The sequence below is a fragment of the Bos mutus genome, chromosome 5, assembly GCF_027580195.1.
Source record: "Bos mutus isolate GX-2022 chromosome 5, NWIPB_WYAK_1.1, whole genome shotgun sequence".
NCBI lineage: Eukaryota > Metazoa > Chordata > Mammalia > Artiodactyla > Bovidae > Bos > Bos mutus.
The window spans coordinates 104,091,476-104,114,756 of NC_091621.1; the positions used below are offsets into that span (position 1 = coordinate 104,091,476).

Sequence of the window (23,281 nt, forward strand, 5' to 3'; positions counted from 1 at the left end):
CCCATGTCCCACAGCTACTGAAGTCGGTGTGCCTAGAACCCAGGCTCCCCAACAAGAAAAGCCACCGCAGAGAGAGAGGACCACGAGTCACAACTGGAACACAGCTCCTGATTGCCACAGCAGAGGAAGCAGAGTGCAGCAATGGAGACCCAGCACAATCAAAACTGACTTTAAAAAAGTTTTAAAAACTTGGGGATTTTGTCTGTGTGTAAATTAGATAAACACACCTAGACAGATAAATAAATATATACACCTAGATAAATAAATCTAGACAGTGTATTAAAAAGCAGAGACATCATCTTGTCAACAAAAGTCCATATCATCAAAGCTATGGTTTCTCCAGTATGCATGTACGGATGTGAGAGGCTGGACTATAATAAAGGTTGAGTGCCGAAGAACTGATGCTTCTGAACTGTGGTGCTGGAGATCCTGAGAGTCCCCTGAACTGTAAGGAGATCAAACTACTTAATATTAAAGGAAATGAACCTTGAGCACTCATGGGCAGGACTGATGGTGAAGCTCCAATACTTTGTCACCTGATGCGAAGAGCCAACCCATCCCTGATGCTGGGAAAAAGACTGAGGGCAAAAGGAGAAGGGTGCAGCAGAGCACAAGATGGTCAAGCAGCATCACTGACTCAGTGGACAGAGTCTGAGCAAACTCCGGGAGATACTGAAGAACAGGGGAGCCTGGCATGCTGCAGTCCATGGGGTCGCAAAGACTCAGACATGATTCAGCAACTGAACAGCAGCAAACCAGAAAGACACAGAGAAGCAGGCTGTGGACACCGCCAACCGGTTCCTCAGCTCTGGGCCCTCCCCAACCAGAGCTCAGCAGGGAGGAAAGCTGTCCATCATGCAGGTGAACCTGCCCTCTGTTGAGGACATCATTAAATCCTATTATCCTGAAAGACGAAGCCCCTCCTGCTCAGAGCCCCACGCAGAGGGGGACACCCTGCCCTCCCCTGCCCCGCCACAAGGCACTGACTTCTCTCCTCCATCCCAGAGACGACTTCCCAGATGCCACGTCTTTCACCTTTCAGCATCTCCCTCTGGGCTCTGAGTTACTTAAGGACTGGGGCCATTTCTTCCACTGCCTTCTCTGCTGCGCTTAGTAGAGGGCTGGCACACAGGATGCTCTTCATAAATATTTGTTTCTCTGCAATACGTTTTTAAGGTTACCTTCAAAGATATGAAATATACTGCCTTTAGATAAGAAGGTTACTTCTAAGTAAGAATAATGGCTAAACTACATTAAATCTTTGAGAACTTGGTAAAGATTTAAATCTCTTCTTTTCTGGATATGCATGAATCCTACTGTCATGATTTATAAGTCCATAAAAGCCATATATTTACTGGGCAGAACAGACAGTAAGCCTGGAATGCATAAAAGCATGAGCATTCTTGCTGTGAAGATTACTGATGCCTCAGGCTTTTAAAAAAACGAGATGTCACATGAAGCCGTACATCAGGAGCTTGCCCTAAATATAAAACATTACCCACTGCTCTATCAACTCCACTTTAAATCACAGCTCCTGGCGCTGCGGCGGGGAGTGTGGAGGCATGCGTGCACGCGCGAGCACACAGGCTGCGGTGTGTTCAAATTAACACCTGGCAACCTAAAGACAACATCTTAGAGATAACTGTCGGAGCATGAAACACTGCACTAACCGGAGACTGTCTAAGGTTGTGAGCGGGCACAGTAACATATACAAAGCAACCTGGAAATCTGGTGTGCTATTCTGTAAGAAACGGCAGTTTTTCAAGATCGATACTTGGAAATTATTTGAAAAGGCAAAAGGAGAAGGGGGCGGCAAAGGATGAGATGCTTAGATAGCATCACTGACTCAATGGGCATGGATCTGAGCAAACTCCGGGAGACAATGGAAGACAGAGGAGCCTAGCGTTTTTGCAGTTCCTGGGGTCACAAAGAGTTGGGTACGATTTAGCGACCAACAACAGCTTTGAATCGGATGTTTTGAACCTAGATCATTATGTACGGCACTTAAGGGGGAGCATTTCCAGCCACGACTTGCAATTTTATAAAAGTAAAACTGGCTTTTTTGAGCTTTAACGTGAATTTGAAATGGCTAAAAAGTTGCAATGTGGCTCAGGTAACACTCCAACAGCCCTACTAAGCAGACTGCACATGACGGAGGGGAGTAGGCTGGACAACTCGGAGCCAAAGGCGTCAGGCAGGAAGCTGGAAGCTCCAGATGACGGGGGAGGGTGGGGGGTGACGGGCTGACTTGGGCTGGGATCCCCTAACCCCTGTGGGGGACCTTTCTGATAGCAGTGTTCTAGTGACAAATATTTAAGTCCCTCTTTGCAGTTCAAATTTTGAAGTATCAACTATATTTTGAATTTTTTACATCTTAGCACAGAAGCTGAGCTTGTGTTTTCTTCCACTTTAGAAACATAATTAAAAATAATAAACAGTGTACACAGAAGGCTGCTGCTGCTAAGTCGCTTCAGTCGTGTCACACTCTGTGCAACCCCACAGACGGCAGCCCACCAGGCTCCCCTGTCCCTGGGATTCTCTAGGCAAGAACACTGGAGTGGGTTGCCCTTTCCTTCTCCAATGCAGGAAAGTGAAAAGTGAGAGTGAAGTCACTCAGTCGTGTCCAAGTCTCAGCGACCCCATGGACTGCAGCCCACCAGGCTCCTCTATCCATAGGATTTTCCAGGCAAGAGTACTGGAGTGGGGTGCCATTGCCTTCTCCAATACAGAAGTCTAATAAACACCAACTTAATAAATGTACCCTGAATGAGTCCAGTGGATTGGAAAAAGTGTATCAGGCTTAATTTTCTACTAAGGGTAAGCTCAAATGTTTATAAAAGCTATACAAGAGAATAATACTTAAAAGAGAACAGAATGTCCATTAATTTGCATGGGAATTCTAGTCACAATTCTGACATTAACTAAAATTTCAAAACAATCTGACATAAAGTCAGTATACTAAAAATTCCTTGAATCCTATGTGCCTGTGAAAATGGTTTTTAAAAATCCTATCCAAATTTACCAATGCTATAAAAATCTTCTTCTAAAACTGCTAGAAATGATTTTCCAAGATTAAAACCAAGTCCATCTTAAAGGCATTACAGAAAGGACTGATTTCTTTCTTTCTTCAAAATGCTCAATGAAACACCCCCCTCCTTCTGGAACACGTTCTCCAGGGGCCCTGGAGGGGGAACAGCAGAATTCTAAAGCTGACTAAGATAAGGGTGCGGGCCCCTGTCCTGGGCCTCCCCTGACTGGCCTTGCTGCCGGAGCTGCGGGAAACAGAGGCCGCTCCTCCGCCGGGGCCTGGGGCGGGGGTGGTGGTGGAGGGCTGCCCATCAGCTGGTACTGCCCCTCTCTGCACTGAAGCTCTGAGACATTTTTGTTTGGTTTGGGTTGGGCTGGGGGAGAGAGGAGGATTTAGCTGAGAGCTGCCAGGGCTGAAATTCCAGCAGGCCAGGGACACGCCTTCCCCCTCCCTGCTCCCAGTCGGATTTTTCTGTCAACGCCCCCACCCCGCGCCTCCCAGCTCAGACTTCCCAGCCCGGCCTCCTCCACACCCCCAGGCCCCAAGCTGTCCTTCCAGAGCTGCAGGTGCAGACCCAAGTCAGTCCTGGCCACAGAAAGGGGCAGGGTGTGATCTGTTTCAGAAAACATTTGAAACTGTATTCTCGTCTCATCTCACCTATGATCCTCAAGTTGTCTCTCCTTCCATCTTCAGGCACTGCCTGCGTGGCCTCAAAAGATGAAATTTCAACTCCAGGCCCGCTCCTGTCCCAACTCTGCATGGAAGGGACTTATTTTTAAGGTTTCCTGTTGGAATTTTCCAGTGGGTAAATTCAATATTGAACTAACTCATACCACGTAAATAGTGATGAGTCATTCCCAGAAATTAGTCTCACATTAAACCAATTATTCAAATGTCTGAGAGTAACATGAGCTAACTGTCGCTTGGGGAAGGATTTGTAACATAAGATGTACAATAATACAAACAGTCCAACCCGAAAAGGACAATCACACCCCAGTCACCCACCCAACAAGCAGGCTCACACGGGGGAACAAGGCTTCCTGCAGTTCTCAGCAGAGGGGCTGACATGATGCCAAAGGGCCTTTGCAGGAAATTTCAGTCAAACACAGACCAGAAATACCCGTTAAGAAGTTCATCACAGCTACTGAGCTATTTTCTTTTAATGCCAACAGTTCATTGTCTCTAAATGATTACAGAACACATGTCCTCTCTGCTCAGGCGTGCATGATGAGAGAGGCGTGTGCTCAGTTGTATCTGACTCTTTATGACCCCATGGACTAAAGCCCACCAGGCTCCTCTGGCCATGGGATTTTCCAGGAAATGTGTGTGTGTGTGTGTGTGTGTGTGTGTATATGTATAGTATATATTAGTAGATAAAATTTTCTTTAACAGAAGTTATCTTTTTGGAAATGTCAGTTTTCTGAGACTGTACTCAGAATACTAACTACTTAAAAACAGGCTGGGTAAGCAGAGAGCATCATTTCTACTCTTACACCTGAAAGACGGACAGTGGATATTCTGCATGCATTCCTTTACAACCAGAAATAGAATCTGCGATCGTAAGGAGAAAACAGGAAGCACCATGTCTGTGGCTAACGATGTCCCCGCAGACGACCACCACACAGACTTGGCCAGCAGTGCCTCTGGGCCAAGCGCAGTGCCAAGCAGCAAGTCGTCGGGAGGCTGTGGAGCCAGGCCGCCTGGGTTCTCATGGGCCTCCACTATGGACTGTGTGTGTGACCTTCGGCAAGTTGTTTAACCACGATGGGCCTCAGCTCACAGGTTTGTATGATGAGGGTGATATCACCCACTCTAAGAAACTGCTGCTGTTCCGTCGGTAGTTGTGCCCGATTTTTTTCGACCCCATGGACTGCAGCCCGCCAGGAAATACTTGAGGGTAAAGGCACTGGCGAATGTAAACAGACTGGAAGGTGTCTGTCAGTCAGCACTATGCGACACTTGCTTCTATTACTGTGATTCCTTTGTTGTTACGCATTCGTTGTAATCCGCCTGCCAACGCAAGAGCCCCAGGTTCGCTCCCTGGGTTGGGAAGATCCCCTGGAGGAGGAAATGGCCACCCCCTCCAGTATTCTTGCCTGGAGAATCCCATAGGTGAGGAGCCTGGTGGGCTGTGCTGCATGAACGGGGCTGCCAGGAGTAGGACAAGATTCCACGACTAAAAAACAACACAGGAGGAGACGACAGTGACTGACCTCAGGCCCAGTTAGGAGAAGAGTCCTGGCTGCTCCCAACCACATCACCAAGTTTGCTCTTGGGACCAGACGGAAATACATCACACAAATAGGTGAAAACCTGACGAGGGCTTGAAGTGTTTCCTCTCCAAGGTGTGTGTGCATCATACACAAACCCAAGCTGAAGGAAATACAGGCTGATGACGGAACTGACAGCATGATGCCGACCACGGGGAAGACCGAAGGTTGGGGAGAGCTGGGCCTCCCCCGGCTCCGCCCCACTCAGGGCGGCCCCCCACAGATGCCCAAGCACCGTGCAGCGTGCACCTCCCCAGGAGGGCTGACGCGGCTCTCCTGCCCCGGGCCCCAGCTCCAGGATGCTGCCTCCGAGAGGAAGCCAGTCGAGCCTTGTGCTGAGGGACGGCAGCGACCATCTGGCAGCTCCCAGGCAGAGGAGGAACCAGCAGGGCTCAACCTTCTCCCTCTTCAGCACCTGCTCGTGGTGCTGCCCCCCAGAAGCCTGCACCGAGAGCCACAAGGAGGACACTGCCACCGCTGGGGACGATAGCCACTCCGGGAGCCAGGCCCCTCCGACACTCTGTTCAGAGAGGCAGTCGATGTGGTGGAACACGGGCCTCGGCACAAACGGGACAGACAGAACACCCCTCCAGAGAGCCCACTGAGGAAGACGGAGGAGGCACGCATAAAGAGCAGTTCTCATCACGAAAAATAATTTAATCTCAGAACAAACGTATGAAGTCAGCAATGGTATCTTATTTTACCAAGAAGCTGAGACTCTGAGAAGTGTACCAAGCTTGCCTTCTTAGTAAGTAAACAAAAATGGAATTTAAACTTTTTCCCCAAATCAAAAAAATCCCCATACACTGTACTGAAGGTAACTGTGAGAAGGCCAGAAGCAGGGAGTCCGGGGGAGGCTCATGCAGCGAACGTCCACCTGGGCTCCCTGCCAGCTGCTGGGCGGAGTAGTCCCGGGAAGGCCCTGGGGGCCTGGGGCACATCTTGCCACTGGGCAGACTATGCACCATCAGTGGTGCTGAGAATGAAAAGCCACAGCAGAAAAGGAGAGTGGAGGGATCTGGGATCCAACCAGGACTAAGTTCCTGGAGGCTGGGGCACACGATGAGGGGATAAGAGGATCTGAAAAAAGAACAGGTCGTTTTCAGAAACAAAAGATATTTTAATGTTTCTATCAAGACAGAGACTGTCTCCTGTGGAGTTCAGAGTCCGTCAGCATGGCAAACAAAGGCCTGCTCTGCCTAGCTGGCCAGCCCTCCTCTCCAGCCCCCTCCCTCGTCCCCCGTCACCCCACTACCCCACCTCCCACCCCTGGGTCCCAGTGAAGTCCAGCACACAGCACGTGGCCCCACACACGTGCTCACAGGAGCCATTCTGCCTGCCAGGCCAGCCCTCTGGTCTGCCAGCCTCTTGCTCAGTTCATCCCCGAAGGCCTAGATCCCAGAGCTCCTGCTGAGGCTCCGAGGTGAACCCTTCATATGAAGCACTTAGATAGAAAGTTTCTACTATTCATTTTGAGGACTTTGCACACACCACTTACTACCCTATGTTCACACCTGTCTCCCCCCTTTGAGTGTGAACTCCCTGAGAGTAAGCACCGGGCCAAACCCATCTCTGCAGCCCCAGCGCCTGCAGTCCTTGCTGCCACACAGCAGACGGCAGACACAGATTTGTTGAACTGAACTAAAAGCTCTTGCGATGCCAAATAGCACATTCGTTCATATTTGGAGTCAAAATTATTCCTGATTTTACTCTTAACGGCAACACAGCAACAGATTCTAATTCAACTAAATTCCACAGTTTGAGACTAAATATCATTCTCGGTCCACTAGAATGTGATAGGTCTGAAATTAAATTCTATCAGGACGAGATAAGCAATAGGCTTTTAAAAGCAGGAGAGGTGAACAGTCCAATAGGGACTTCAAGTATTGAAAAAAAAAAAAAAAAAAACGGCTTTTAATATGAACGTGACTTTGATCCTCTTAATTTTCAACTGCAGCCAGGAGGGGGAAAAAAAAAACCACGAAATATGCTAAAGATCAAAACTGTTTCAGATGTGTGACAGACAGCTCCATTATGTTTTTTTTTAGAAAAGGCGAGAACTCTCTAACATTTGCAATAAGAGCACTTTTCTCATTCAGCCAAAGAAATGAAGCCTGGGGAGATACAAAGAAATATCACAGTATCACAAGCACTCGATTTTATTAAGTGGAGATATGTAACAGAAATTCTGGAAACTGATGCACTCAGCAAAAGCTAATGTACCCAAATCAGAGGTCCTGACAATAAAGGCTGAATCTGAATTCCTATTCCTCTTAGCGTCCCACACCTTGGAAAAATAAGCTTTATTATTTTCTCTCCTCTCTATTTGCTACACACACCCCATGCACTACCTCCAACCCAGCTATTATTTTTTGGCAAAATCATCCAGATCCTAGGCTCATGTTTTATTTTTTCAAATCTTTCCACTAAGAATAAATTTAAACTGCAATTATTAAAGCCTCCAGACCTTAGTTGGAGGGGTCAGGATGGTGTCCTACTCTGAAGTACAACAAAGAAAAAATTAACCTTGGTGGCTAATGAACTCAGTACACACTTGTCACAGAGGAGAACCAGAAGTCTACACTCAGGCCGGTTTCCTTTCTTAATAGTATTTTCTCCTTCTTATTAAGATGAGTCACGCACACTGTATGTGACTGTGGGCTTCCCAAGTGGCACGAGTGGTAAAGACCATCTGCCAATACAGGAGACGTTAAGAGAGGTGGGTTTGATCCCTGGGTTGGGAAGATCCCCTGGAGGAGAAAACGGCAACCCACTCAAGTATCCTTGCCTGGAGAATCCCACAGACAGACAAACCTGATGGACTACAGTTCACAGAATCACAATGAGTCGGACACAACTGAGCAACTTAGCATGCATGAATGCCAAGTGCTCTTGAGAGAGGACTGTGAAAAGTATATGGGAAAAAGAAACCAATCCTTAATTTTACCAGCCAGAGATAACTGCTATTAATGTAGTGTGTTTCTTTGGGGTCATTTGGCCATGCATATATGTGTTTGCATAAATATACATATAACAGACACAGAAACATAAAAAGTAGGTGCTCATGAGATATAATGTTGTATCCTACTTCGAATTCCCACTGACCAGGATATCACGAGCACCATACCAGCATGGTACCTGCTTTTTGAAAACATGATTGTATTAGCTGTATACCATATTACCATAACTGACCAAAACAGCCCCAATGGATGGAAAAGTAGACTGTTTCTACTAGTATCTACAATACTGAAGTCGGCATACGCATAAATACAGCTGACCATGATGCAGCGCTTATCTGATGTTTTACACAGATGATCTAATCTACCCCTCACAGCTGCTCTGCCATAAGATGAGTACAGAGTTGCAAAGGGGTTGAATACTCTGCTCAGGGTCACCCAGCTATGATTTAGCAGAACCCAGGTTTAACAGCAGTAGCAGCAGGTTTAAACCTATTTAGGCTGGTTTGAGCCAGAGTGTCTCATTTACTTATAGTGAAATCTAGAATAATCTTCACTATTTCTAATCCATAAAATGTCTTTGCTTAATCTAAAAAATCAACTAAATAGTATCTATGTCTGCAGTTCTATCTTTAACACTTTAATCAATTTCAGATTTATTCTGGTGTTTGTTATGGGTGAAGTTGGATTTTTTTCCAACTAGTTAATCAATCATGTCTGGTTCATATTCACACTAAACTTCTCTTTCCTCTCTGGGTTTCTGGGCTTTCCTTGTCACATGCTCACTTCTTGTAACTTCTCAGGTGTCTGCTTCTATGCGCGCTTCCACTAAACAACACATTTCTGTGTACTGTTATTTTAACTTTAAAGTATATTTTAATACCGTTAATTCCTCCATTATTTTCATGTTTTCTCAAAATTCTGAGTTCCCCCCTCAGGGGACTGTAATTGGCTGAACAGTTAACAAACAATGAGTCTAAAAACAAGTATCTTTACAATATTCCATATTTTTATCTAGGAACGCAGCTGCTTTGCCCCTCACCTAAGTCTCAGATACCTCTTAATTCGGAAACTGAAAATAATGGTTTTTACTATTGAACACAAATCCATTTAAAACCCTTATTGTTTAGAAACTGACCACCTGGCCTAGCAAAGAAAACGGAATTTTCCACCAGGCTTTTACAAACTGCTGAGCCACCCCAGGGAAATGACTTTTACACTCTTTCTTTTGGTATGTTAAGAAACATGTAAATGATGCTTCTGAGAAATATGCATATCCCTGAAATGCAGTTTTCTACACTAGTCTGAAGAAGTTATGGACTAACAGTTCAACAGGAATTAAGAAATACAATCACTGCCAAGAAAAAGTCAGCCCCGCGCGCTGCTTTACAGAACACGGCCCTCCTTAAGGGCTTCTACGTGCTGGTCCGGGATTTCAAGTGTCTCTTTCTCCAGCAAATGTGGACGTGGTGGAGCACAGCAGAGTTTGGGTCTGGAGGTCAGAGGTCAGCCTGTTACTACTGCTCCAAGTAACTCAACCACCCAAGGTCTGACCAACCAGTAAAACAGGGCTCTCACCCTCTGCTCACTGCTCCTCACACTGCAGTTCGGTGGTATGCCAGGTGTTAAACCAGACTGGGTGTGTCCTGCCTGCAAAGGAGCTTAGTCTCTGAGGAAGACAACGGTGGGAACCAGAGGAGAAAGCACAGCATGGAAGAGCCTGGCATGGGCTGGAGCCTGGTTAGTATGAAACAGACAACAGTGAGTTGCACTGTATTTCTGTATTCAGCATGACTCTTCCTTTGAAATAATGTTAAACCTTTTCTGCAGAAGAGGAGCTCATCACTCTACAAGATACAGACAGCTGCAACACACTCAACCATGGTATGTGTCCTCTAGCTAGGAATTTTAATTTCATTTACTGCAGCAGGAACTATAAGTTCAGGAAACTAATGGTGACGGTTTGATTTATGAATTTTGACATATTTCTTGAACTCGGATTACATTACAAAAGATGTGGAATTCTAAGCAAGCCAGCTCTTGTCTATACATTCAATCTTCAAATCAATAAGCTGGGATTCTGTGCAACTAGTTTCCGACAGAGGAAAACACAGTCTAACTGAGATGGGCCATAAACCTGTAATTCAGAAGTCCCTTAAAACACTCTCAGGACTGAGCTAGAACCAATTCTGGAATCCACACAGAAAACCCTTCAGCTCTTTACTCGACAATAACAAAAGGGGAATTCAACTGAGAAAGGGTTGGTAGTCAAACTAAAGAGGGAAAAAAAAAAAAGATTCACATGCTTTGCTTTCGCTCTGCTTCCTCCCCAAAGTCCCAAAGCTCAGTGGTAGAGAACCCACCTGCCAAGGCAGGAGGTGTGAGCCTGATCCCTGGGTTGGGAAGATCTCCTGGAGAAGGAGACAGCAAACCACCCCAGTATCCTTCCCTGAGAAATGCCATGGATAGAAGAGCCTGGCAGGCTACAGTCCAAGGGGTCACAGAGAGTTGGACACGACTGAGCAACTAACCAGCAACAACAAAGCAAGAGCAAGGAATGGTCTTTAAATACTGTGAGATGCTGCGCTCAGACGTCTATTTCAATAACCACAGTGGGGAGACGCTGACACGAACCACAGCCACTCACTCACGGTGGGGTTGGAGGTGGCGGGTGTGGGCGGAAGGAGGAGGTGGCTAAGTGACACCAGACACACTGTCAAATGCTCTGCACATAAGCGATCACATTCAATCCTTCCAACCCCTAAGGCAGGTGTGACTGTTTCCATCTTACATGTGAAGAAGCTGAGATTCAGAGAGGTCAAGTCACTTGTCCAAATTTATACTGTACAGCTAAAAGGTGGTGAAATTAAGAGGTCGTGTGGGCTTCTCTAAGCCTTGTCTGGATTCTCCGCACTATCCCAAGCTTTCTGTCTGTTGTAAGGTTTCCCTAGATACATCACTCATATTTATGGAGCCAAATGTTACAAGCCAAGGGAAGAGAGAAGAGCCAGCGCCAGGAGGACTCAATGCCAGGACACTTTCAATAGCCTACCTGGAATTCCCCAGTTAGTCAGGCATAGAGTTATGGTATTAAAGCTTCCTGTGAAAGCAGAAAAATATGTGCCTGGGAAAGAGGGCAGATTAACCATTATCATCCAGGAAGATCTAGGGCAAGGGTTTCATGAAGGAGTAGTCCTCAAGGGAGGAGCGAAGAAAGGTGGTGATGCCTGTGGGTGACCAGGAAGAAATCGCTTTTACTCGCTAAAGTGAAACCTGAGTGATACTCAGATCAAATTGTGTGTGTCATGGTTCTGCCCGGTGGCCAGTGTATGTGCATCACACTGAAGTCTTAAGTAGAAACAACTCCCAAGTGCTGCGATGTCAGCTAGAAACACTGATGCTACATTCACGTACAGAAACTGGGGGGTGGGGCAGGGGGTAGAGAGCAGGGGAGCTGGGTGATGCTTAAGAGTGTTCAAACTACTGCACAACCGCGCTCACTTCGTGTGCTGGCAGGGCTATGCTCAAATTGCTTCAAGCTGGGCTTTAGCAGCACATGAACCAAGAACTTCCAGAGGTGCAAGCTGCATCTAGAAAAACCAGAGGAACCGGAGATCAAACTGCCAAGATCCGCTGGATCACAGAAAAAGCAAGGGAATTCCAGAAAAACATCTACTTCTGCTTCACTGACTATGCTAAAGCCTTTGATTGTGTGCATCACAACAAACTGTGGAAAACTCTTTAAGAGTTGGGAATACCAGACCATCTTACCTGCCTCCTGAGAAACTTGTATGCAGGTCAAGAAGCAACAGTTAGAACCAGACATGGAACAACGGACTGGTTCCAAGTTGGGAAAGCACTATGCCAAGGCTATATACTGTCATCTTGCTTATTTAACTCATATGCAGAGTACATCATGAGAAATGCCGGGTTGGATGAAACACAAGCTGGAATAAAGATTGCTGGGAGAAATAACAACCTCAGATATGCAGATGATACCACTCTAATAGCAGAAAACGAACAGGAGCTAAACAGCCTCTTGATGAGAGTGAAAGAGGAGAGTGAAAGAGCTGCCTTAAAACTCAACATTCAAAAACTAAGATCACAGTCCCATCACTACATGGCAAATAGATGGGGGAGAGTGGAACACAGTGACAGATTTTCTTTTCTTGGGCTCCCACATCACTGTGGACAGTGACTGCAGCCATGACATTAAAAGATGCTTGCTCCTTGGAAGAAAAGCTATGACAAACCTAGACAGCGTATTAAAAAGCCAGAGGTTATCACTGCTGGGAAAGATGAAGGCAAGGAGGAGAAGGGGACGACAGAGGATGAGATGGTTGGATGGCATCACTGACTCAATGGACATAAATTTGAGCAAGCTCTGGGAGATGGTGAAGGACAGGGAAGCCTGCCCTGTTGCAGTCCACGGGGTCACAAAGAACCGGACATGACTGAGTGACGAAATGACAGTAACAAGGAGCAGACAGACAAGGCAGAGAGGCGAGCACAGAGTAGAAAGCTTTCCTGCACTGAACTCAGATGGTTTTGCAGAGAAAGCATCCTGTGACCCTCAGTTCTGAGGGCTAAATTAAGGTCAGTGGGATGAGTGCAGGCTGGGACATCCACACAGGGCGAGCACAGGCCAAGAAGGCAGATGCCTGCCTGCATAAGGAATGAGCATCAAAGGCACTGCCACCCAAACCCACCTGACCTGCACGCGGGCATGCTCAGTCGTGTCCAACTCTGTGACCCCATGGACAGCTGCCTGCCAGGCTCCTCTGTCCACAGGATTCTCCAGGCAAGAATACTGGTGTGGGCTGCCATTTCCTCCTTCAGAGGATCCTCCCAACCCAGGGATCGAATCCACGTCTCCTGCACCAGCAGGCAGATTCTCTGCCCCTGAACCACCTGGGAATCCCCAAACCCACTGAGAGCAGCACAGAGGAGAGCACTAGCACACGCCTGTCAGTGGTGTTTTCTCTGCAACTGTGACAAATAAATGACTCTGTCAGTTGTCGGGGTAACTAGTAAGTCAGCCAGTAATGCTGTACAAAACACGGACTGACCCCCGCTAAGAGCAACGCCCTAGAAAGTAATTAGGGAAGAGCAACAGATTTTTAAGTTTCATGATTTAACAGGCAAATATGCTGCTTAAGAACATTTCAAATAGAAAGAAATCATTTTGAAAAAGGATATAATGGTTTGCCTGTTTGTGGTTCCTCCCATATGGATGTGAAAGGTACTCCTCCCCCTCAAAAAAGGGACGTAAAAATAATCCTCTTATGAATGTTTAACAATCATTATTTAGTCTAAAACTTTATGAAAAAAGTGCAATCAGAGCTATAAAGCTTAAACTTTGAATTAAAATTTGTAACAACTGGCAAATATTTTATGCTATATATTAACACATGTCCTTACAGTCTAAAATGTGGCTATGGATAAATCAAATAAAAATAAGGCAAACTACAAATAATTACAAAAGCCAGCATTTAGCGGAATATTCATTTTTGTTTGAAAAAGTTATTTTAACTGCCTTTGTTTGCAAACACTGTCAGGAAATTTTACAGTAAAATGTAGGTTCCTTGAAGAGGAAGAGTGTGTCTTACTTGCTTTATATCTTCAGCATCAACAACTGTGCTCAGTATGTAGTGGACACTTGACAGATGTTTTAAAATAAATTCTCATTCAAGACACATTTACTGAATGCTTGTATGTGGCAGGTACAATTTAGATGCTGGGGGTCACACAGTGGGTAAAACATTTACTGGGAAATGCATCACGAAGATATAGAAATGAAACCTGCCTTCACAACAGACAAGTGGCCAAAGAGTTTTACACAGTGAACCTTCTCATATACACCGGACTTATTTTTAAACTGAAGTCATGCCTGTAATGAAAGCTTTATGGGTGCATATGTTTGAACACATGGGATCAAACGTATGTGTGAAAGCTAGCAATCTTTCAGTCGGGAGCAGAAGGGGGAAGAGAAGACACTGAACAGCATTTCCACAAAATCTTCAGCACAATGAATTCAGCCACAACAGTGGATGGCCCACCTCAGTCACTATGATTTCTTGGGGTGGGGGGCGGCAGTGTCGGGGAGAAGGTAGAGAAACTGGATCACCTGCTCATCCATTGTGAAGAATGCATTCAGCTTTATGAAAAGAACAAACACTGTGTTCGGTCTTTCTTCTATTCAATAATGAGCATCCACTTAAAGAGTTCATGACAACAGCGAAGAGAAGAAGAATGAGGAAGCAACAAACTAAACCCAACATTCCTTATTCTAACAAAGAAGAAGCCGGAGAGTGCTTTCGTCATGTTTGCAGCATTAATACCCATGTGCTTCTCACAATAGAAACCAAAATACAATCTCCATTTCAGGTCCACAAAGGTCTACAAGTGAACGAACCACCACAGAGGTGGCAGGACACACCATGTGAGCTGAGCACAAAACACAAGGCAAGAACCTGACTCCAGGACTGATGCAAAGATCACAGAGGGTAACACATGTTCATAAGCACAAAGCTGGACAAAGCAGACACTCGACAATACACTAGGCGTTGTACATAAGAACATTTCCCTACGATGAAAAGGGAAAGGGAAATCTAGAAATTCCTCATGTGTACAGAGCTAAGACGCACAGAAAATCGGGGAAGATAAATTTCTGAGCACATTTTCAACTGCAGACCAGGCAGCCTGCCCCTCCTAAAAACTGCCCATGGACACAAATGGAAAAGATTACCACCCTCCCTGTTACTATGGCACAGGCCAGCTCTCATCTGAGTTTACAGAGGGCTGCTCCTCCCCCACTGTGCCCTCCCCCTCAAATCAGGGACTCTGGCTGGAGCTTGGGCACCCCTGCACGCCTCCCTACTAAGGGGATCATGCAGCATATAGCAGTGTCCATTCCACACATGCCAGCTGAATTAAACCACATCTAGTCCCTCTAAGCCTCGGTTTCTTCATTCAGAAAATGACAATATCTTTTCAGCCTTGCCAGAGACATGTCAAAACGTTCCAAAGAACTAATGCAGAGGAATGACCTTTGTAACAGAGAAAGGGTCACATAACTAATCACAGGGGAAGCCATCCACAGGTGGGCACCACACTCAATGCAATGAATGAAGTTACACAGATAAGCAGAGACCTAGCTGGGCTTAAATGACTTCTGACCAAACCTCAGAACAATCAGTAGTGCACGAAGATTGCAGGAAATATGTGCCAATAACTCTGGGATTCTGGTTCAACAAGGAAGGGTGGTCCCTCAGTGCTCCAAGGGGGAAGCTGCACAGGGAGAGATGCTGGTCTGCCTTATCCATCTAAGGGTCCCCAAGGCTAGGGCCACCCACAATTGATGAATGGATGACTCAGAGACAGAGACGTGAGCTGCAAAAGGGTGGCCGACTTCGGACCCAAGGAGCCTGCTTACCCTCCAGCATCTACGGTCCCAGGTCACTCAGGAAGTCTATTTAAGACATCTTCCCCAAACCCCTGGAAAGCTTCCAGACGAGAAGCTCCATAGTAGAGGGGAGAGAGCACAGGCCCAGGCTCGCAGACAAACCTACACTCTGCTCTGGACTCTGCAGATCACTAACTGGTGGCCTCTCCCTGCAGTGTGGCTGGCAGAACCTGACTCCAGGACTGATGCAAAGATGAAAGAGGGTAACACATGTTCATAAGCACAAAGCTGGACAGAGCAGACACTCGACAAACCATCAGCCCCGTTTCCCCTCTGGGTGAAGGATTAACTTCATTAAGCTTGATGATATAAAATCCCCCCAACACATATCTTTAGTCATGGAGAAAGAGCCAAACGTCCTTCTAGGCCCCGAGCTGCAGCAAAGTGAGACAATCCAGATGCTATAACGAAAATCAACAGCATGGTGATAAGGACCTGCTCTAGAACCATCTGTTTCTCCAAAACGAACTCCACCCTCTGTGGCATCAATGAGCAAGGCTAACACCCAGTGAGTCACGGTTGTGATGCTGTGATAGCTTCTTTGGAAGGAGAACAAAATCCCACAAGCAATGCTTTCAGGCTGAGCTTTTTGTTGGTGTAGGTAAAAAACGTAGGAGAAACAGAGGCATTCTTACGCTCAAAGAACGAACGCCTTCATACCTTCGAGAGTGTTTGCTCAGAAGTCAGCAGAGCTATCAGCAACTGCACACGAGGACACACCATTGACTTCCTGTGAGTCCCACGACCTCTCCAGAGCAGCCCTGGGGCACACTCCGTGTTTACTTACGCTGCAATCTGATCCGACCTCAGTGAGTTATTTCATAAGCCTTTTAAGGGTTACTACATTTTGTTCCTTTAAGAAGGCAATCCAAATTAGCAACAAAAGAATAGTTAAATACAAGAAAACCACCTCTTTTGTGCTCCTGAAGAAAGGCAGTCTTGGTCATTAAAAAGGTAAAGTGTTTTATTCTCCACCAACTTTCTCTTATAAAAACCAGCCCAGTAATTTTCCGAGGGTGGATTAGTAGTCTTCCACTCGTGCCTGTTCACACATGAGTCACTGAAACAGCAAGCGCGTATACAAAAGGGCAAACTGTCCAGCGTGTCCACGCCACGTCCTGCAGGAATGATTCCAGTTATCGATGACGCGCAACATACTACCCCGGGATTTAGCATCTGAGGAGGGCCACTCCATTTCCAGTCTTTTCTCTCCCCTGCTCTTTAGACTGGATGACTTCTGCTGCTCTGTCTCCAAGGTCACTGACTGTTTCCTCTGTCCTCTCTATTGAATTGTTAACTTCATTCGTAAAATTTTTATATTTTATTTGGACACTGTATTTTTCAGTTCTAAGATTTCTGTTTGGTTCTTTTATACAGTTTCTATTTCGCTGCTGAGAAAAGCGATCTTCTCATTCACTCAAAGCATGATTTCCTTTGCATCCTTGTGCAGAGTTACAACTGCTTTAAAACCCACATCTATGTCATCACACAGTCTATCTTCACTATCTTTTTTGTCTTGATAATGGGTTATATCTTCCTGTGTTTCATGTAAGTTTGGGTTGTAAGTTATCTTGGACATTGTGAATGCTATGGTATGGAACACTCTAGGTTCTATTATATTCCTCTACAGAATACTGGTGTCTTATTTGTCTCAGTAGGTAATTACCTTGGTTGGACTTAAACTGAGACTCTTAAGTTGGCGGCTCAAATCTCAGTGTCATTATCTTATCCCCAGCTTGCTGCTTGGAGCCTGACGCTGTCTTGGATTCAGGCGCCGGCAGAGATTCGGGCGGTTGGTACACAGTGTGCAGGGCTTACCTTCTTCTTTCCAGGATTTCCACTTTCACTTTCCAAAAGCTGTGGCTGCTCCAAACTGTCCTTTGACTCTTTCAGCTAAAAGAACTATAGATTTTCTATCAGAGTTTTAACTGCCCCACGTGGCACACTCTGTTGTGCCCTTCATCCAAGTGTCATCTCGACTCCAAAATCGAACTATATCAAACTGGAATGTCTTCACATTGCTGTCTTTTGTCCAGAGTTTACTACTTGCAGGAGGATCAGTCCAATAGTAGCTTACAGGGCCATTAACAGAAGCAGAACCTACACAACTTATTTTTTCCCCAAAACTTTTACTTTTACTCACAATGCTATAGGTCACAAATTCAGAAAGGGCTTTGCCAGGCAGTCTGTCCCTGATTCATGCATCAGCTGGGCAACTGAGGAACTGCGCTTGGAACAAAGAAACTGGGCAATGACATAAAACGTTCCAAGATAGCCTCTCACGTCTGTGCCTGCTGCCCGGGGCTTGTTCACCAGCCCCCTTCTCTCTCCTCGCTGCATTTCATGCTCCTCCATGTGGGCTTTTCCATGTGGACGTGGTAATCTCAGGGAATCTGCACTTCTTATGTGATGACTGGCCTCTAAGAGGCTAGATATGGGATCTACCCAACCGGTCAAGAGCTAGACCAGAAGCGGTACTGGATCCCTCCCACCATAATTTATAATTCAAAACACTCACAGGCCTTAGTCATCGAGATTCAAGAGGATGGAAAAATAAATCTAACCTCTGAGAGGGAAGTGGCAAAGTCACATTGCAGGAATACATACAGAATGATTGATATTTTTGCAGCCATCTTGGAAAAACATAATCTGCCCCACATATGTTCAGTATCTGACAGAGCAAAACAAATGCCACCAAACAAAAGCAAAACTCTGGAAAGACACAGGCAGGCTGTTCAAAGGGAAGCACGCCGGCCAGCCCTCCTGCTATCTCTTTTTATCATCCTCTCATATCAGCGATACAATTACCCCTCAGCTGTTCAGCACAAAAGAGGTCTCCAGCGGCAGTCTGTTGAGTTTTCAGAGATTTACACTTAAACATTATGTCCACGCCAGAGTATCTGGAAGAAATGCTTATGATGCATAAATGCAGGGCACAGATGTAAGTTAAGATTTGCTTGTTTCTTAAGATAATGGTCCAAAAGAAATTCTGTTTATTAAATGTCTACTATGTGCTTGAAAATTACTAGGTTCTATTTTTCACTCACGTGCTCCATATAATAAGTAGTATGTTCAAACACACAGGCTTAGGACAAGCATTGACTGTTTAATACAAAGGAGACTGGTTCAAACACACAGAGCAAATATAATGCAAAAATTACAAAAGATAGAAACCCTAATACAAACAAATATGACACATTATGTCAAACTGCGGAAACACACACGTATACATATACCTCAAGCTACTCTCTAAGCACTTCAAAGCTTCATTTCCAGAAAACGAATAGATTCTAAATCCTAAATACTATATTCTAAATAAAGTGGTATATGTATACAGCATACTAAGAACCTTACCTTGTCTTGGTTATCTTTATTCTTGTAGCACAGATTCCCAATCAGGCGAATGAGGTGAGACTTGAAGCCCTCAGCCACGCTGGAGACGTCACCGTCTGCTTTAATGGAAGCACAGGCACTGAAGATGTTTGTAGAATCATTGCCGGCCACGTGAATCAGGCGTAGAAGGTCTACAACAGAAAGGATAAACTGTTTTCCACAGGAAAATTTTTGTTTTGTACTCAGTTCAGTTCAGTTGCTCAGTTGTGTCCGACTCTTTTGTGACCCCATGGACTGCAGAATGCCAGGCTTCCCTGTCGATCACCAACACCCGGAGCTTACTCAAACTCATGTCCATTGAGTCGGTGATGCCATCCAACCATCTCACCCTCTGTCGTCCCCTTCTCCTCCCACCTTCAATCTTTCCCAGCATCAGGTTATTTTCCAATGAGTCAGCTCTTCACATCAGGTGGCCAAAGTACTGGAGTTTCAGCTTCAGCATCAGTCCTTCCAAAGAATATTCTGGACTTATTTCCTTTAGGATTGACTGGCTGGATCTCCTTGCAGTCCAAGGGACTCTTAAGAATCCCTTATTTTGTACTAGATTCTCATAAATAAATATAATTTATTTTAATGGATTAATATAAAATACAGGTATAGTATTCTTGCCTGGAGAATCCCATGGACAAAGGATCCTGGCAGGCTATAGTCCATGGGGTCTCAAAGAGTCAGACAAGACTGAAGGGAATTAGCACACATGCACGCACAGAATACTGAAAGCTTTCATCAAAGTAATGGTTAGAAGGCTCTTCAGCGTTTGCCTTACAATTTACCATAACGCTGACTTGGGGGGTGATAAGCCAAAATGATTATCCCAACCTGGACTTTCTATTTATCCACACAGAAAAGTCAGCTAAAAATTTTCTTCCATCTTTCCTAGTACAAGGTTTCCAAATCCAACTTCTTTATGAAGGCACTCATGTGATAACTACAGTCACTTAAGTGCAAACTGCAGTGCGTGCTAAGTCACTTCAGTCGTGTCCAACTCAGCCACCCCAGGCTCCTCTGTCCATGGGATTTCCCAGGCAAGAATACTGGGGTGGGTTGCCATTTCTCCCTCCAGGGGATCTTCCCGACCCAGGGACTGAACCTACATCTCCTGCATTGTAGGCAGATTCTTTACCATTTAAGCCACCATGGATGCCCCCAAGCTTCAGTACCTATCTGCAACAAGCCATATGATAGAAATCAAGAAGCATGCTGATATTTTTTTTCCCATTGTTCAGATAATCAGAAGGCAGCAAAAGTTCTCTATTAATCTATTTTGGGTACACTCAGAAGAAATACCTTAATACTATTATACTCTATGAAATGCTTATAGGCAGTCTGTAAAGTAGACAATCTTCCAGAGGTTTTATAAACTGTTTCCACATTATCTCATTTACCGCTCTCAATGAAGTCATTAAAGGCAGGTCACTTTCCTGACTTTAAAATGAAGAAACCAGTTTCAGAGACATTGGGCTGGCAGTTGGGCTGACAACCCACGTTTGCTCAGGCTCCAAACGCATGCTTTTCCCGCAATAATTCAGTTTCTCAGTTTTGTGATGTCTTATTTTAACTACCACTGAAAGCACTGCATTCAAAATAAAACGCTGATATGAGATTCTAAACATCTTCTAAAGTTCACTGCTAACTCTTCTACCCATCTAGACGCCAATTTATCTTTCTTGGAAGATGGGTCTCCAGAATAAGTTTACTGTCTTAATAAAGGAAAAAAAAAGCCAACAGTGAACAGCAACCACAAGCATTGCTGACCACAAGCAACAGGTTGTAAGTGAACTTACTACTTATTACTTACAAAATAACTGAACTTATTTCGCACAGCTTTTTAGCAAAGATGATAATATTTCAAACAATAGCTTCCCGTTTAAAACAATTTCCTTTAAGAAGGGAATACGTAATTACTATGGGTAAGGCAATGTCTTCAAGTTCCCTGAGTGAAGCTGGGAAAGTTCACTAACAAGACTGGAGAAACAACAGTAGCGTGAAATCACCGTCGTCCCTGAGGCCCGTCTCCCCATAGCCCTCCCACCCGCCACCGCCGTCACAAGCGCTACCGATGGGCCACCACTCTGGGCGCCCGCGTAAGAGGACGAGGGTCCCCACCCACTGAGCAGGCGATAAACGGCGTAAGGGGCAAAAGCTGCTGCCGGAACACGACGAGTCCTTTCAAGAATATTCCAGAAAATCTTAAAAGAAGACCAATACACTCAACATTAAGGACCTGTGTTTAAACTTTATACTATAGTATGACAAGTCAAAGATTTTTTGATTCAAAAGAACACTATGTGTGATATTTCACTCACCAATCACTCTCTCCAACAAGCCAGGAAAAACCTGCAGATAGCCGAGCAGGTCAGTATTAGCGGTCATTTCACAAAGGACATCAAGAAGTCTAATTGTAGCCAGTGCCTCCTAAAAAGAAAAGAAAACATGACTTTCAAGACAAGCTAAGTGATGTGACTGTCACAAATAACTGTAGGAGAAGAAAATGTTACAAAAAACAGTCAAGAGACACTGCTTGTGACACATCTAAAGAGACAACCAGAATGATCGAGGACAAAACAGAAGTACTAAATACCTACAGGAATCATCGTTTTCACTAACAGCAGATCTGCCATCAAGAATGCAAGATTGTGTGGCTTCTTAGAACAAAGAGTCAGAAAAGTTCTTATTCAAGCAAAAATACCTTCCAGCAGTGGAGTAAATGTTCAAAATGACTAGCTACGTACATAACACTTATGCAAATACTTTCTTTTTAAAGAATTCCCAGCAAGCAAGTTCTACTGAGTAACCCATGAAATACACTGATTTCTTGTCCACAGGAATCCTGTGAAATGCTGTGGTTGAAAGAGCTATGACTGCAGGAACCTGGATTCTTTCTGGGTAAACACAAACCTACATGCTACCTTAACAGTTGGAAAAGATAATATTATTTGAAAATGTTCACATAACTATTAAATAATTTGTATCAAATAAACTCCATGATCAAGAAACTACCACTGCACGGCATCAGGTAGTCTAATTTTCAAATGCAACTTTATTATCTCAGATAACATTCTTCAAAAGAAAAAACAAGTTACTTCCTTTTAAAACTTCTAAATGTGTATTTATTATTCTCCAATTAGTAGAGTATATTTTAATATAGTATTCTGAAGTCTGATATAGCAAGAAACACACATTTTTGATATCTTTAACAGCTTTCATGTGCTAGTTCAAAAGTTAGGAGAAAATATCCAGATGCTAAGTCTGTTTAAAAGACTTGAGCAAACCTATCAACTTATTAGCACGGCACTGGCATCCTCTTTTGTTAAATGAGAAGCTGCTGCCAGTATCCTCTTTTATTAAATGAGTAGCTGCCCAGACTGGCATCTTTAGACACCACTTCTCCTTCAAGAAATGGCTGCCTGGCTGTAGGTCAGGACAGAGCACATATGAAGTTGCCCTGGACACCCTGTCCTACCAGAGAGCAAGGCAGCTATCAAGAAACTCCTCGGTCATGTCGGAAGAAATCAGAAGCAACTGGAAGAGGCTCCCCTGGTTAGCACAGGAGACCATCAGGAAGAATCACTGCTAAAACTGAAAACAAATCCAACGGTTTGTAAGCCGTGACTTCAAAATGATTAAAAGCAAAACTAAACAACTAATCATCTTTGTACAAATTCAAAAAACCAGCTCTAGAAGGCTATTTAAAGGAGATTTAAGACACAGCAACAAATTGTAATGTATGGCTCTTACTTATATCCTGATTCAAAGAAATAAGCTTGAAAAAAAAAATATTAGACAATGGGGAACAGCTGATATTTAAATTTTTTAAGTTTCCGGATGTGTTACTTGTATTTCACTCATGTATTAATATAAAGTCTCCTTATCTTTCAGACACATGTATAAAAGGTTAACTGATGAACTATGTGGGACCCTATGTGGATCTGGGGCATCCAGCGTAAGAATGGGTAGGACTGAGGATGAAACAAGAGCTGTGAGGAACTGATAAGTTCTGGACCTGGGTGATGGGGTTTAACGACATTTTTTCTCTTAGTCTATGGTTTGATATTTTTCATGATAAAAAGATTCAAAATTAGGGGGTGGGAAGAGATGATCTGAAAGTGTCAACTCCTCATTTCTATATTATTATCTGAAATAAACCCAAAAGAAAATTAATCTATCC

The 23,281-nt window shown here is 44.6% G+C and overlaps 1 protein-coding gene across 1 annotated transcript in view; it reads right to left on the minus strand.

Moving 5' to 3' along the window:
* Window positions 1-23,281, minus strand: part of ATXN10 (ataxin 10) — a 138,144-nt gene that overhangs the window by 55,939 nt on the left and 58,924 nt on the right. The window contains exons 8-9 of the mRNA XM_070371444.1: window positions 21,420-21,528; window positions 19,075-19,244 (exon numbers count right to left, since the gene is read on the minus strand). Coding sequence (XP_070227545.1) covers window positions 19,075-19,244; window positions 21,420-21,528 — 279 coding nt within the window. The remainder of the gene's footprint in view (window positions 1-19,074; window positions 19,245-21,419; window positions 21,529-23,281) is intronic.